Source organism: Psammomys obesus, unplaced genomic scaffold, assembly GCF_907164565.1.
Source record: "Psammomys obesus unplaced genomic scaffold, mPsaObe1.curated_primary_1811, whole genome shotgun sequence".
Lineage (NCBI taxonomy): Eukaryota > Metazoa > Chordata > Mammalia > Rodentia > Muridae > Psammomys > Psammomys obesus.
The window spans coordinates 5,284,948-5,297,240 of NW_026585691.1; the positions used below are offsets into that span (position 1 = coordinate 5,284,948).

The following is a 12,293-nucleotide window of genomic DNA, read 5'->3' on the forward strand; positions in this document are numbered from 1 at the left end:
TGCTCAGCAGTTGTGAGCTTTTTTTGGGAACCACCCTGCTCTCTGACCTCATGCCTCTTTCAGTCATACCTAGAACTTGGTCTGTGTTCACCAGGTGCATGACTAGCATTCAGAAATGTTGGGTATAAAATACTGAATTAATAAAGAACATGCGCCTGATTTTTAATTCAAGTGTTCATTTTTAAATGATAGAATAAATTTCTGATAATTAGCAGCTTGAATTATATCTCTATTACTGACATCCTAAGTATAAATTTTTTAGTATTATTCATTCTGACACAAGGATCTGAACTTTTAAAACCATAGAATTAATGTTGTTAGAATCAAAATTTCAACTTCTTTGTTGTTTTGACAGTGTCTTGTTGTGCAGCCCAGGCTGGCCTCACACTTTTGGAATGGAAGAGCTTTCTAAATGTGGCCACCACTCCTGACTTCTTTATTATACTGTGCTTAAAAAGTTATTCTCTTTGAGAGAGAGTATTCTTAGAAACATCTCTTTGTAAAACCTGCATACACATTCATAGCTCATCTGAGTGAACACAAGGCCAGTGGTTCAGCAACGTCAACCCAGCTGAACTGTTTTCTGGTTTTCAGTTTGACTTGACGGCTTGTTTATCCTGCATCAGATATTGAGAAAGCAAACAGCCTATCATATTAGGACTAAAAATTGAGAGCCCTCATGCCTTTTGTTTATAGGAAAGTTCAGTTTCCTACATATAAGACAGTCATAGGAAATTGTATTCTAAATAAATGAGTTTGGACCTACACAAAAAAATTGAACCTATTCAGTTGTCTCCCCCCCCCCCCCTTTGGTTTTTGAAATAACATCTTGCTATATAGCACAGGCTAAGCCTGAACTCACTGTATAGTTCAGGCTAGCCTCAAACTCAGGCAGTCTGTTCCACTTTAGCCTCTTTAATGTAGGATTTGCTAACACACTAAGCTTGACTGTATTCTTATATTCACATTTTTTTTTGTGTGATTATTCTTAAACTTTAGCATATTATTTTCTTTCTTAGTGACTCTATCATAGAATTACTTATGTACCCATAACATATAATCTAGAGAAACTGGGTTGGTTCTTCAGTTAAAGACCATGTAAAGGACATAGTAAATAACATGAATTCCCTTTGACTGTTCATTACTACTTCAGTTTTCATGAATTATTCTTTGAGCCACTATATGTTGTGACTAGTTAAAGATTTTGTAGTAACCGAACACTAGAGTCTAATTTAGAGTTTTTTTTTTTTTTCTCTAGAAGGCACATTTATCTAGTGGGTAGCACCAGCAAGGTGCTTTGGCTGCTTTTATTCATAACTGAAAGACAACTTGCTAGGTTTTATCTGAGTGGCAAAATCTATATTTGTGTTGGCTTAATGGTTCCTTTTGTGCATTGCATAATCTTTTTATTAGTGAGCTGATACTGTTTTATCATCTCTGCATATCACTGACCACTGATTTCCACTGCTTTTCAGTGCCCAGCACTTCTGAAGGTGATGTGTTTGATTTGAAGGTCACAGCTGAGTTAAATGCCTTTAACATCTTTGTTTGTGATCAGAAGAGTAACATAGCAGATATTAAAATACATGGTAAGAGGTTATTTTTATGTAGTATTTTGGAAAGATGGGTGGGTTTATTTGTATTGAAAATGTATGCAAGCTTTGAACAAATGTGCTTTGAAATGATAGAGGTAAACTTGTTGTGAGATATTCCTTATCCTTTTTAAAAATTTCAGAATACATCTGAGGCTTAAGGTTTTTATTTTGGTTTTATTTTCAGAATAAGACAACTTTAAACTCAGGTGACTATCATGGTAATGCTCACAGTATAAAAATAAAAGTGATTATCCTTGTTTTCACTTGCATTTTGACCATACATAGTTTAGTAAGATAAGTTTGTAAAAAATAGTTTAAACTTTTGTCATCAGCGTGATTAGAGGTTTCGGTCACGGGTTATACGGCACATTGCACAAAGTTCTGGGAAGTTTGCTATAGCTCAGACCTTGAAGTTAACCACTGGCTCATTTGAGTAAATTATTTTAACTTTCTGAAACTTACTTCACCTGTAAGGGATGTTGTGAGGGTGACATTTCTACATTTATATGTGCATGGACAAGTACAAAGGATGTTGCACACAGTAGAAGATTGAAAAGTCAGCAGCACTCAGCAAATGCTGCCAGATCTTAGCTGTAGGCAGTATTCTGTGAGGAAGAGGCTTTTCAGATCCTTAATGTCTCTGTTACAAGGAGCATGGCAGATTTTAAAATTTAGATTATATTGTAGATATAAATTATTATAAAATAACTCTTAGTCATAAGTGATGCTCGGTTATTTCAGTTTTAATAACACGTTTGTGCAGTTCATTGGAAAATAGTGTCTTCCCAAGTGAGTAGCTCTGGTTGCACCAATGCATAACATATTTTCGGGGTAAATGTTCTTAATTTATTTAAAACTTGCTGGTCTTACTTTACAGTTTCGTCAGCTGTTATAGTGTGAGGAGTATGCCGACTTAAAAGTGGTCCAGCCTTTTTTAGATAGCACATACTTGGGAGGAGATTGTGTTAATATGTCTTAGTAATTTTTACTTATCTCGTATGTTAGTAGTGTGTTAGTACATATCTGTAAATGGTGTGTCTCCTGTAGGAATGGATGCCTCTATTTCTATGAAGCCAAAGCAGACTGACATGTTTGCCAGACTTGAAAATATAATAGTTATGAATGTTGATTCACTGTCCATTCACAAAAAGGTAATTACAAAACCAGTTTTTGTGTTGAAGCATGTCGTTTGGGGATTAGATGCCATTACTTATTTGTTCAGTGTACATTTATTATTTATCTGATATGTTTAGGGTATATTAGGGCTGGAGATGAAGATGGGAGGTCATTTTCAGGTTGTAAAGCTTGCTATATAGTGATTGGAAAAGTTATTTCTGAAAGTTTAGCGATGGGTAGGTATTTTATTAATAAAGTGACATTTATAGAAAAGGAAAATGGCTGGTGTTGAAGGTTGAGTTTATGTGTTGGCTTTTCACCTGTCAGGCTCCTGCCATCGGGAAGTGTGCCGAGGGTCCCGTGACCAGGGTTCTGTAGCTCTGATGTAATAACCGTTTGTCTTGTAATGTTAGGCTGTCTCTATTTTGGGAGATGAAGTCTTTCGGTTCCAGATGAGTCTGTACCCAGAAGCCACAGAAGGACAGAATTACGGTGATATGTCTAAAGTGGATGGCAAGCTTAGCCTCAAAGTGGGTTGTATTCAGATCGTCTATGTTCACAAATTCTTCATGGCTCTTTTGGTGAGTTTATTCCTGTTTGTGTTTATTTCTTACTGCGGCCTAAGTATTGTGACTGTGTACCCGCACCCTGACAGTTAAACTCTTCAGTGATTGGGTATGTTTGTTAGCCTTCTGTCACTGTGACAAGATGCCTGAGATAAGTAGCTTAAAACAAGAAGAGGGCGCATCTGGACTCCAGGGTTAACAGGTTTTCCTCCATCGCTCAGCTGTCTTGTTTTGGTGCTTGTGATAAGGAAGACCATTCTGGTGGAGGATGTGTGCTGGGACGGGCTGTTGACCTCATGGATGCTGGGAACAGAGAGGAGATACGGGGCCCAGACCCCAATGCCCTCGTGAAGAGTACGCTCCCAGTGACTGCACTTCCCTCCATCAGGTCCTACTTTCTAAAGGTCATGGTGCCATCAGTATGTCACAGTCTGGTAGCCCAGGCTTCTGTACTGGTTTCTCGTTGAGCATTTAAGATTGAGACCATAGCGAAGGGCTGTATAATAACACCTGAACTCTGAACAGAATGTTCTAGTGAAATCTTTCAAATGATAGTAAACCAAATGCAAGTTAATTCTTAAAATTATTGCGTGTGTACATGTGTGTATGACATGAGTATTGGGCGTGCATGCCACAGCATACTGTTTGCATGTCAGAGGACGATGTTGTGGAGTCGGTTTTCTCCTTCTACTTTCTGTGGGTTCCAGGAATCAAACTCAGGTTGCCAGGCTTGGGCAGTAAGCACCTTTACCATTTGAGTCATGTTTGCTGGCCCCAAAATGGAAAGTCTAATCATTGTTTTGAACATAAGCACTACCATTCTCTATTATTTTCATAGTTATATTTTTGATATTTTATTTTCATTTATGTATCTATTATTACACATACATGCACATATTGTTTGTTTTTAGTAGTATTTGGTTTTTAATACACAGGATCGCATATAGCCCAGACCTGTCTCAGGTTCACTGTGTAGCCCAGGCTGACCTTGAACTCTTGATCCTCTTGCCTCTTCTTCCCAAATGCTGGGACTAACAGTGTGCACCACCACACTCAGCTATTACTTTCATGAATTTTATTGTTTTTATGATTTAATTTTGTAATTTAGAGCTTTTCAACATTTGTAGTTTGGTAGAATGCCCAAAGGTCATCATTCATTTGAAGAAATATTGAAACTTAGAGTTTTGATTATAATTGCCATCATCCATGCCATGAAATTCTTATTTTTACTGAGTCCTTGCAAATGTCTTGGGCAGAAGAGTTTAAACCTGCCAGTTTAAGAGCTTACTGGTCATCCATTTATACCTAAACCATCATATTTATGTCTCTAGAATGTGTGTATATTGGACTAGTGGAAGAGATGAAGTTACTTTTGTATGATTAATGGATGTATGCTAAGAGTATTGTTTTTAGATTCTTCATTTGGAAAATACTTTATTTTCCATTGAAATAGAGGTCAAGTGTATCTTACCAAAAATAACTTTTGATTCCCGTTAATGATTAAAAGTTGATAGACAACCATATTTGCATATCTCTGGTATATTACACAATCTTCATGAATAAGCTGCTAAGGCATTAGTTGCTGGGAACAAACTCTATTTGTGCATCCTGAAAGTACAGAGTGGAGCCTGCTTTGGGATAGAGTGCTGGCCAACATCATTTTCATTTAAGTTCCAATTTAAGATGCCTGGTTATTATGAGGAAAATGGGCGTTTAAGTCGTAAGCATCATTTCTCCCATGTGCCCTTTTCTTTGAGCTTTCATTTTATTCGCTTGGGGGACTGTGTCTACCTGTCATTCTCTCCTAACAGAGCTTCCTCAATAATTTCCAAACTGCCAAAGAAGCCTTGAGCACAGCCACCGTCCAGGCTGCGGAAAGAGCTGCGTCCAGCGTGAAGGATCTGGCTCAGAAGAGTTTCCGGCTTCTGATGGACATCGATTTGAAAGCACCTGTCATTACCGTCCCCCAGTCTTCTATGTCACCTAATGCCGTGATAGCGGATCTGGGCTTAATCAGAGTTGAGAACAAGTTCAGTTTGGTGTCTGTGGAACAGCATTCTCTTCCCCCAGTGGCTGACACTATGAGCGTCCAGCTCACTCAGCTGAAGCTGTCCAGGTATGTTCGTATCATCTAGCTATTTGTTGCTTTCTATGAATTTTCATAGTTTTTTTTTCACCTGCAGTACTTACTGTGATGATTCTCAACTCTCATTCTGTGTTTATTCTAATCAGGAAACTTTGACTACTGGCTCCCGGCCAGTGCTTAACGGTATTGTGCTTTGTAGGGTCTATGTTTTGTCTTAATAACTTTATAGTATGGTTATCTTTTCCATTCTTTAAAAAATGATTATAAAACTAAGATTTCCTAATAGGGGGGGGGGGACACATGCCTCCATTCACACCTATTCAGGATGCTGAGGTGGGGAGGGAAGCACGAGCTCCCAAATTGAGATGAATTTAGGCAACGTAGTGAGACCCTATCTCAAGATAGCAAGAAGAACTCCAGTGTACTTAGTGACATTTGGTTTTGTTTTTCTTAGTTCCAGGTAGCTATTTTTTTTTTTGTGTGTGTGTGTGTGGCAGAGACCTTCCTGAATTGTAGTGCAATTTAAGATTTTACTCCTAAACGTTCTTATAAGTAGGAGTTTTCAGTGAAGCATCCCAGAGTCCTTGAATCACAATGTGAAAGCCATGACTCTATTGATCAGCAATACTCACTTGGTTGTGTAAATGGTTATTAGCAGACAAAGTAGAAGTGGCTGTTGTTACATGTTTCATGATTGTAGACTTGTTATGGTTTTCTCCTTGAGTTTAGAGAATAACAATGCCACATTAAGGGCTAAGGATTTCTTAATGACTCAGGTTTGGCAAGGCATGGCCACAATATTTTCCCAGTGCTCTATCTAACAGTCTTGGTGATAACAGACACATTCGTCAGACCTGATTCAAAGTTTATTGGAGTTTACTGTTTCACATAGTTGTGCATATAAATCTGATTTATTTTGATGGGTTGATGTATGAAAAAATATGCTTTAAAGTATTTAGGAAGGTGTTGTAAAAGCATACAACATGGCAGCCTCATGTTCAGATATAAATTAAAAAATATATAGATACTTATAAGAAATCTTTGTTATTCTTTCAGGACTCTTTTAGAGGCTGACTCGCCTCAGCCTGACATTGAAATTTTAAAACCGGTGAACATGCTTTTGTCCATACAGCGGAATTTGTCGGCAGCATGGTACACACAGATTCCAGGCATGGAGATAAAAGGCAAACTCAAGCCTATGCAGGTGCGTGTGTAAATTGGGGAAAGTGCTGGGTAGGCTTGCCTTGCTGACCCTGCAGTTCCTGCCATGTCTGAAAACCAGCAGCGAGGTTGTCCTTGTCCCACACTGCCCTTTGTTTTTACTTTACTTAGACATTTGGTTAAGCCAGGATCTGGCTATGGGCATCTACTGAAAATATTTTTCTTAACTTGGAAAATTTGATTAAAAATAAAATTGTTAAAGAATTAAAAGTGAGACTCAGATACTACATTCAAAACAAAAATATTCTTTCTAGTTTAGGGATGTTTTATTGATGCATGATTTGCATGTATGAGATACAACAGCTTGACTAGTATTGCAATGTGTAGGGACCCTTTTTTAAATTTAGAAATCGTTATTTGAGCAGGCATGTGTATTTATTTGGGAAGCAGCAGTGTTTTCAGTGGCAGAGAGTCTATCAAGGGGTAAACTAGGAAGGGTATCAGTAGATGACCCCAGAAATGTGTTTCTAGTAGATCACTTTGACAGTTCTTACAAACCCGGGGGTCATTGTCAAAGGCCAGCTTTAACAGGTCCATGTGTGTGTTTTGTGTGAATTTACATTCAAATGCTTAAAGCAGCTTCTGTCCGAGTGCTTATATTATCTTTGAGGACCACTGTGTGTGCTGTGGGGAAGGAAGGTTACATAAGGAGAAGGGTGAGAAGCATCAGAGCAAAGCCTGAGTTAATGGATCTTAATAGCCTGTGGCACTTTCCTTCAGTCTGGCTGCTTCATGTTGTTTAGCTCTCCACTAGGAACATGCTATTATTCATCTCCTAAAGATAAAAAAGATTCACATTACAGACGCTGAGAAACTTGGCTCACTCACAGCTTAAAGGCATAGAGCTGCTACAGATCTGTCTCAAGAGCTTTTTGTTCCTTTTTTTTTATGATGTTCAAGTGATACTTTTATTAAAAGTTTGATAGAAATTTTCTTCCACCCTTAACCCCTAATACTTCAATATGTTGGCTTAACTTTGACCTTCAGTCATAAAGTGAAGGCAATGATACAGAAATAATATATGGCTGCCTTAAGAGACAGATATTTTCTCTGTCTTTCAGGCAATGAAATGGAGTCCATAGTAGTTACAATGCTTTTTAGTTTTCCATACAGCAGTTTCCAAACTAATATTTCTAAAGGGCCTTCAGCAGAAAACACTGTCACTCCTGTCAGGGGTCTTTCAATGCTCCAGTGTCTAAGCAGCAGCGTTTTCCTCTTCCTACCCGTTGAAGTGACAATTGTTATTTTTCTCAAGCTACCTCTGGCTTACCCCAGGACATTTGTTTCACTTAATGGCAGAAATGTAGGAAAGAAAACTTGGTTCACATTGTGAAAATATCACCATTCGGAGTTTTTAACACCTCCTTTGAGTGATCTTACAGCCAGGAAGCCAGACACTAACTGATTTTCAGTTGTGCACGTAATGTCAAGGATTTCTTGCAAATCTTTCCTCAAGAGTCTGTAACAAGTAAGACTTCCGGGCTTTCTAATTCTGCTGTAGTTTTCTGTTAGGATGCAGCACATGAGCCTGCTGCAGGAAACACTGTGAGTGGTTTGTGTTGCAGGAAACTGTGGTGAGTGGTTTCTTTTTTCTTGTTTTCCATGTTACATTATCATTTATTCAAACTTTTCCTTGCTGATGAACATTTAGCCTGTTTTCATTTTTCCACAATTTATTTATTATATATCCTGATTGATGCTCCCTCTCTAAACTCCCCACTTCCCCCAGTAGAGGATAGCCATCTATAGACCTAAAGAAGCTAAATATTAACTAAGGAGGACCCTAGGGAATATACTTAAATCTCATTCAGAATGGCAAACAGGATAGACACCAGAAGCGGTGGGAGAGAGGAAACAGGATGGGGACCTCCTATAGAGGATGCTCTGAAAGGATCCACCCAACAGGGGATCCAAGCAGATGCTGAGACTCAAGGCCAAACTTTGGGCGGAGTACAGGGACTCTTTTGGAAGAAGAGGGGGTAGGGTTAGAGGGACATGGAGGGGACAGGAGCCCCATAAGGAGACCAATAAAGCTAAAGGATCTGAGCCCAGGGGTCCTGCAGAGACTGAGGCACCAGCTGGGGATCATGCATGGAGAGGACCTAGGCCCTCTGTGGCCGACTGACAGCTCAGTCTCCATGTGGATCTCTGAGTGAGGGGAGCAGGGGCTGCCTCTCTTGTGAACTCTTTGATCACTCGCCCCTGGTGATGTGGCCTTCCCGGGCCACAGAGGAAGAGGATCCAGGCAATCCTGATTAGACTTAAACTATGGGCAGATGGCAATGGTGGAGAACTCTCCCTTTCAGTGGACTAGGGGAAGGGGATGGGGGGAAGAGGGAGAGAGGGGTGTTCTTTCTTTTTAATCTCACATGCCCTTTTAAAGCTAAAACAGGAGAGGCTGCTTTCCTGGTGCACGATGGCTTTAGAAAGTACTAGGTCATTAGGTTGCCTGTTATTATAAGAGGTGCTGTTTTTTGTTAAGCTGAACAGCTGTTTTGTGTGTCTCCAGCTGTGTCTGTACTAAGAACAGAGCTATAGAACAAGAGAATATCTCAGTTCTGGTAGACACCAGAAACTGAACACAGGCATCAAACTGAGCTTGGAGGGAAGCAAACTGATACAAAGGAGCTGGTGCTGGATGAAATGAGAGAGGGCAGAGTGGAGGCTTGAGTGAGGTCTAGGAGAGGGAGGTATAGTCCCAGGTCAGTCAGGAAGGGCATTGACATCCAAAGGATCTGCCTGCGCTGAAGGCATGTGTCTCTACCCGTGCTGTTGATGCTGTTCTCTGTAAAACAGATGAATCATTCATTCATGAAGCTATAAAGGCATAATATTCTATTTTTTTCTTACATTACATAAACACATTATTGGTGGTTTTCAGGTTGCTCTCAGTCAAGATGACTTGACAGTTTTAATGAATATTTTGCTGGAAAACCTTGGGGAAGTTTCTTCACAGCCAAGTTCTACCCAGTCTGCCCAGGAGGCTGCAAGAGTGAAGAGAGATACTCGGAGTGGGCCTGACCATTTTAAAGGTAAAGGCTGATTCATTTGTGTGTTGGTATTGAAAAATGATCAGCATCATACGGTGTTCTGTTAGCACTCCAGCACAACGTGCTGAGAAAGGATCCACTGTTCTTAGTGTTTACTCTGAAAGGTCTGATGGAGCTGGGCGGCCTACCGAAGCTCCCAGTGGAGGATGTATGCGTTGTCTGTGACAAGGGGAGGGTCAGTTCTTGCCTGCACAGTGCTTCTTTGCCCTTGGCTTGTGGAATTAAAATTGTTGAATTCACCTGGCACCGGGGTGGTCCACCTTGAGAGAAAGCTTAAAGCAGGCAGGTAATGCAGTAAGATGCCAGACGGATTCAAGAGGAAAGGATCTTGACATGTTGACTAAATCATGAGGAAGGAAAGTGCTATCTTACAGTAATAGCTTTATATCTGGTTTAGTGGAGAGTGATACTATGAAATGTGTCAGGAAATTTCTAGATTCTTAAAATCAAATGATTTAAGAATACCATGGATGGCCTTTTATATTTGACCATTTTAATTGTACATGGAATATCATTTCAGTTTTTTTTCCTTTTCTAATTGTTTTTTGAGGAACACGCTCATTGTGTAGACCAAGCTGGCCTCATACCTGTGATGGCTCTGCTGATTCAGTCCTTGGGTGCTGGAGTTACAGGTGTGCCCGCCTTGCCCAGCTTTGCATTTTAAAGTCATTGATGTCAATAACAGATATTTTTAAGAGACAGTCAGTAGGTGATAGTTCCACAACTAAAGCAAGGTAAAGGACCTTTTGCTCCCATGAACACCCCCAGACTGCACCATGTGCTTTTATAACACTCAGCATCAAGTTAAGTGGTGAAGCTGCCATTAGGAATTCTTATTATGGGGCCAACATTGCTTCTGTAGTTAGGCCCGGCATGTTTTGGGATCTGTGAAAGAGGTTTCTGATTTAGACAGATGCTCCCACTGTTGCATTGAATGTAGACAAGTGCTAGATAAGTAGGCTGTTGTGGAAATTAGACAGGACGATGTGCAAACAAATGAACTTTGTTGATTAATGGTCTTGGTGCGTTTAGCTATGATCAAATTTGTGTTTCTAGTTCTTGTTTTATGATTAATATGACACATGGGAAATTTTATGTGTTCATATGCAAACTGAAAATAGAATAAGTGTTGGGACAGAAATTCTTTTCTGAAAACATGGAGCAAAAACTCCAGGTTTTTTTTTTTTTTTTTTCCCCCAGCCTGGCAAAGCCTTGCTTTTCTAGTAAGTTTTGGTGACTTTCCTAAAGAATGACCCTGAGTTTCCAAAAGGATCACAGAATTGCTTTATCAGAACACTGAGACAGGATGTGTTCTATGTGTCTAAAGATGGGAAGGAAAATGAAATTGCTTCTGGAGTGTCAGTATTCCAATGGCTTCCCCATAGCAATGCACTCAGTTCTTCTAGGGAGCGAGCCATCTCTCCTAAGATGCATTAGAGACTGTGGAAAGTGTCCTTGGTCCACAAAAGGCCTTTGCCAGCTGCCTAGTGTAGGCAGTGTTTGGCTTCACTGTATGTTCAGTTTCATAATGTCTGAGGATGACCGAGCCAGTTAGTAAAAACATGCTGTGGTGATTACAAACTGCAGGAACTAACCTTGCTTTGAAGGGACTTTGCAAAAGTTTTCCTGATATTATTTATAAGATCTTTTTTCCTGTAATCTACCTCTGCCATTTTTCCCTTTACTAAATATGTAATGATCAATCATTGCCATTTTTATTACTTGCCTGGTGAGTTATTTAAATATGGTGGAAGGTCTGATACAAATTTACAGTAACACTTTATCATTCCTTCATTAAAATGTTTAAGATAGCTTATCTACCTAAGAGCTCTGTGATTTTCTTACTCATCAGAACAAGATTTGACAGACCCGAAGTCCCCCATGGACCAGATTATCACTCTTCAGTTTGACTTCCACTTTGACTCTCTCTCCATCATCCTGTACAACAATGATAACTGCCAGGTAAATAGGACATTTTTGTTGTCAGAGGTAAACCCTTCGATCTTGAGAGTATTCAGCTTTTGAATGTTGGCATTTTTTGTTGTAACTATTAATACAGTTCCATGCATCTACAAATCAGTATTTGATCTCAGAGAGGATCAAGGTTCCATAGGCTCCTATGTTTAAATCTTGCCAGGCTAAAAAAAAGGTATTTAGGGTTTCCCTCTTTTTAGTAACACGGTCCCCAAATGCATTTTATCCATCACCAATAGAGGAATTTGACATATGACCGACTGGCCATGTGTTTAATTTCATGCACTGGTAGTCATCACTATTTAGGAAGAATAATTGAGTACTGTCTTTGAAGCCTTTCCATGCCATGACCTCTCAGTCAGTGCTAAGCATTTATATAATAGATCAAAAGTACTTTAGAAACCATTTGCATTGCATAGTATCTTGTAATAAATATTTTTATTTTATAAATTAGCAATTTCATATGTCAATGACTATAACATTTCATATAAATACCCACAGTCTATATGTATTATAGATTTCATGTCCGGGTTCATGTGCATTTCATATGTTAATTTGCACTTTATAGTTTCCAGAAGTTGTACAATAGTCAAACATTTTTACAGTTGAGCTTTGTGATAATATCTATCAGTTACTCACTGAACTGCCCAAATTCCTAGTCTTTGATGTTCATGCAAGCCTTAGC

The 12,293-nt window shown here is 39.3% G+C and overlaps 1 protein-coding gene across 3 annotated transcripts in view; it reads left to right on the forward strand.

The window, feature by feature from the left end:
• Positions 1–12,293, forward strand: part of Vps13c (vacuolar protein sorting 13 homolog C) — a 147,060-nt gene that overhangs the window by 82,684 nt on the left and 52,083 nt on the right. For all 3 annotated transcript variants that reach the window (XM_055597904.1, XM_055597888.1, XM_055597896.1), the window contains 7 exons: positions 1,476–1,589; positions 2,643–2,746; positions 3,125–3,292; positions 5,089–5,393; positions 6,420–6,567; positions 9,466–9,616; positions 11,487–11,596. In XM_055597904.1, the coding sequence (XP_055453879.1) occupies positions 1,476–1,589; positions 2,643–2,746; positions 3,125–3,292; positions 5,089–5,393; positions 6,420–6,567; positions 9,466–9,616; positions 11,487–11,596 (1,100 nt within the window). The remainder of the gene's footprint in view (positions 1–1,475; positions 1,590–2,642; positions 2,747–3,124; positions 3,293–5,088; positions 5,394–6,419; positions 6,568–9,465; positions 9,617–11,486; positions 11,597–12,293) is intronic.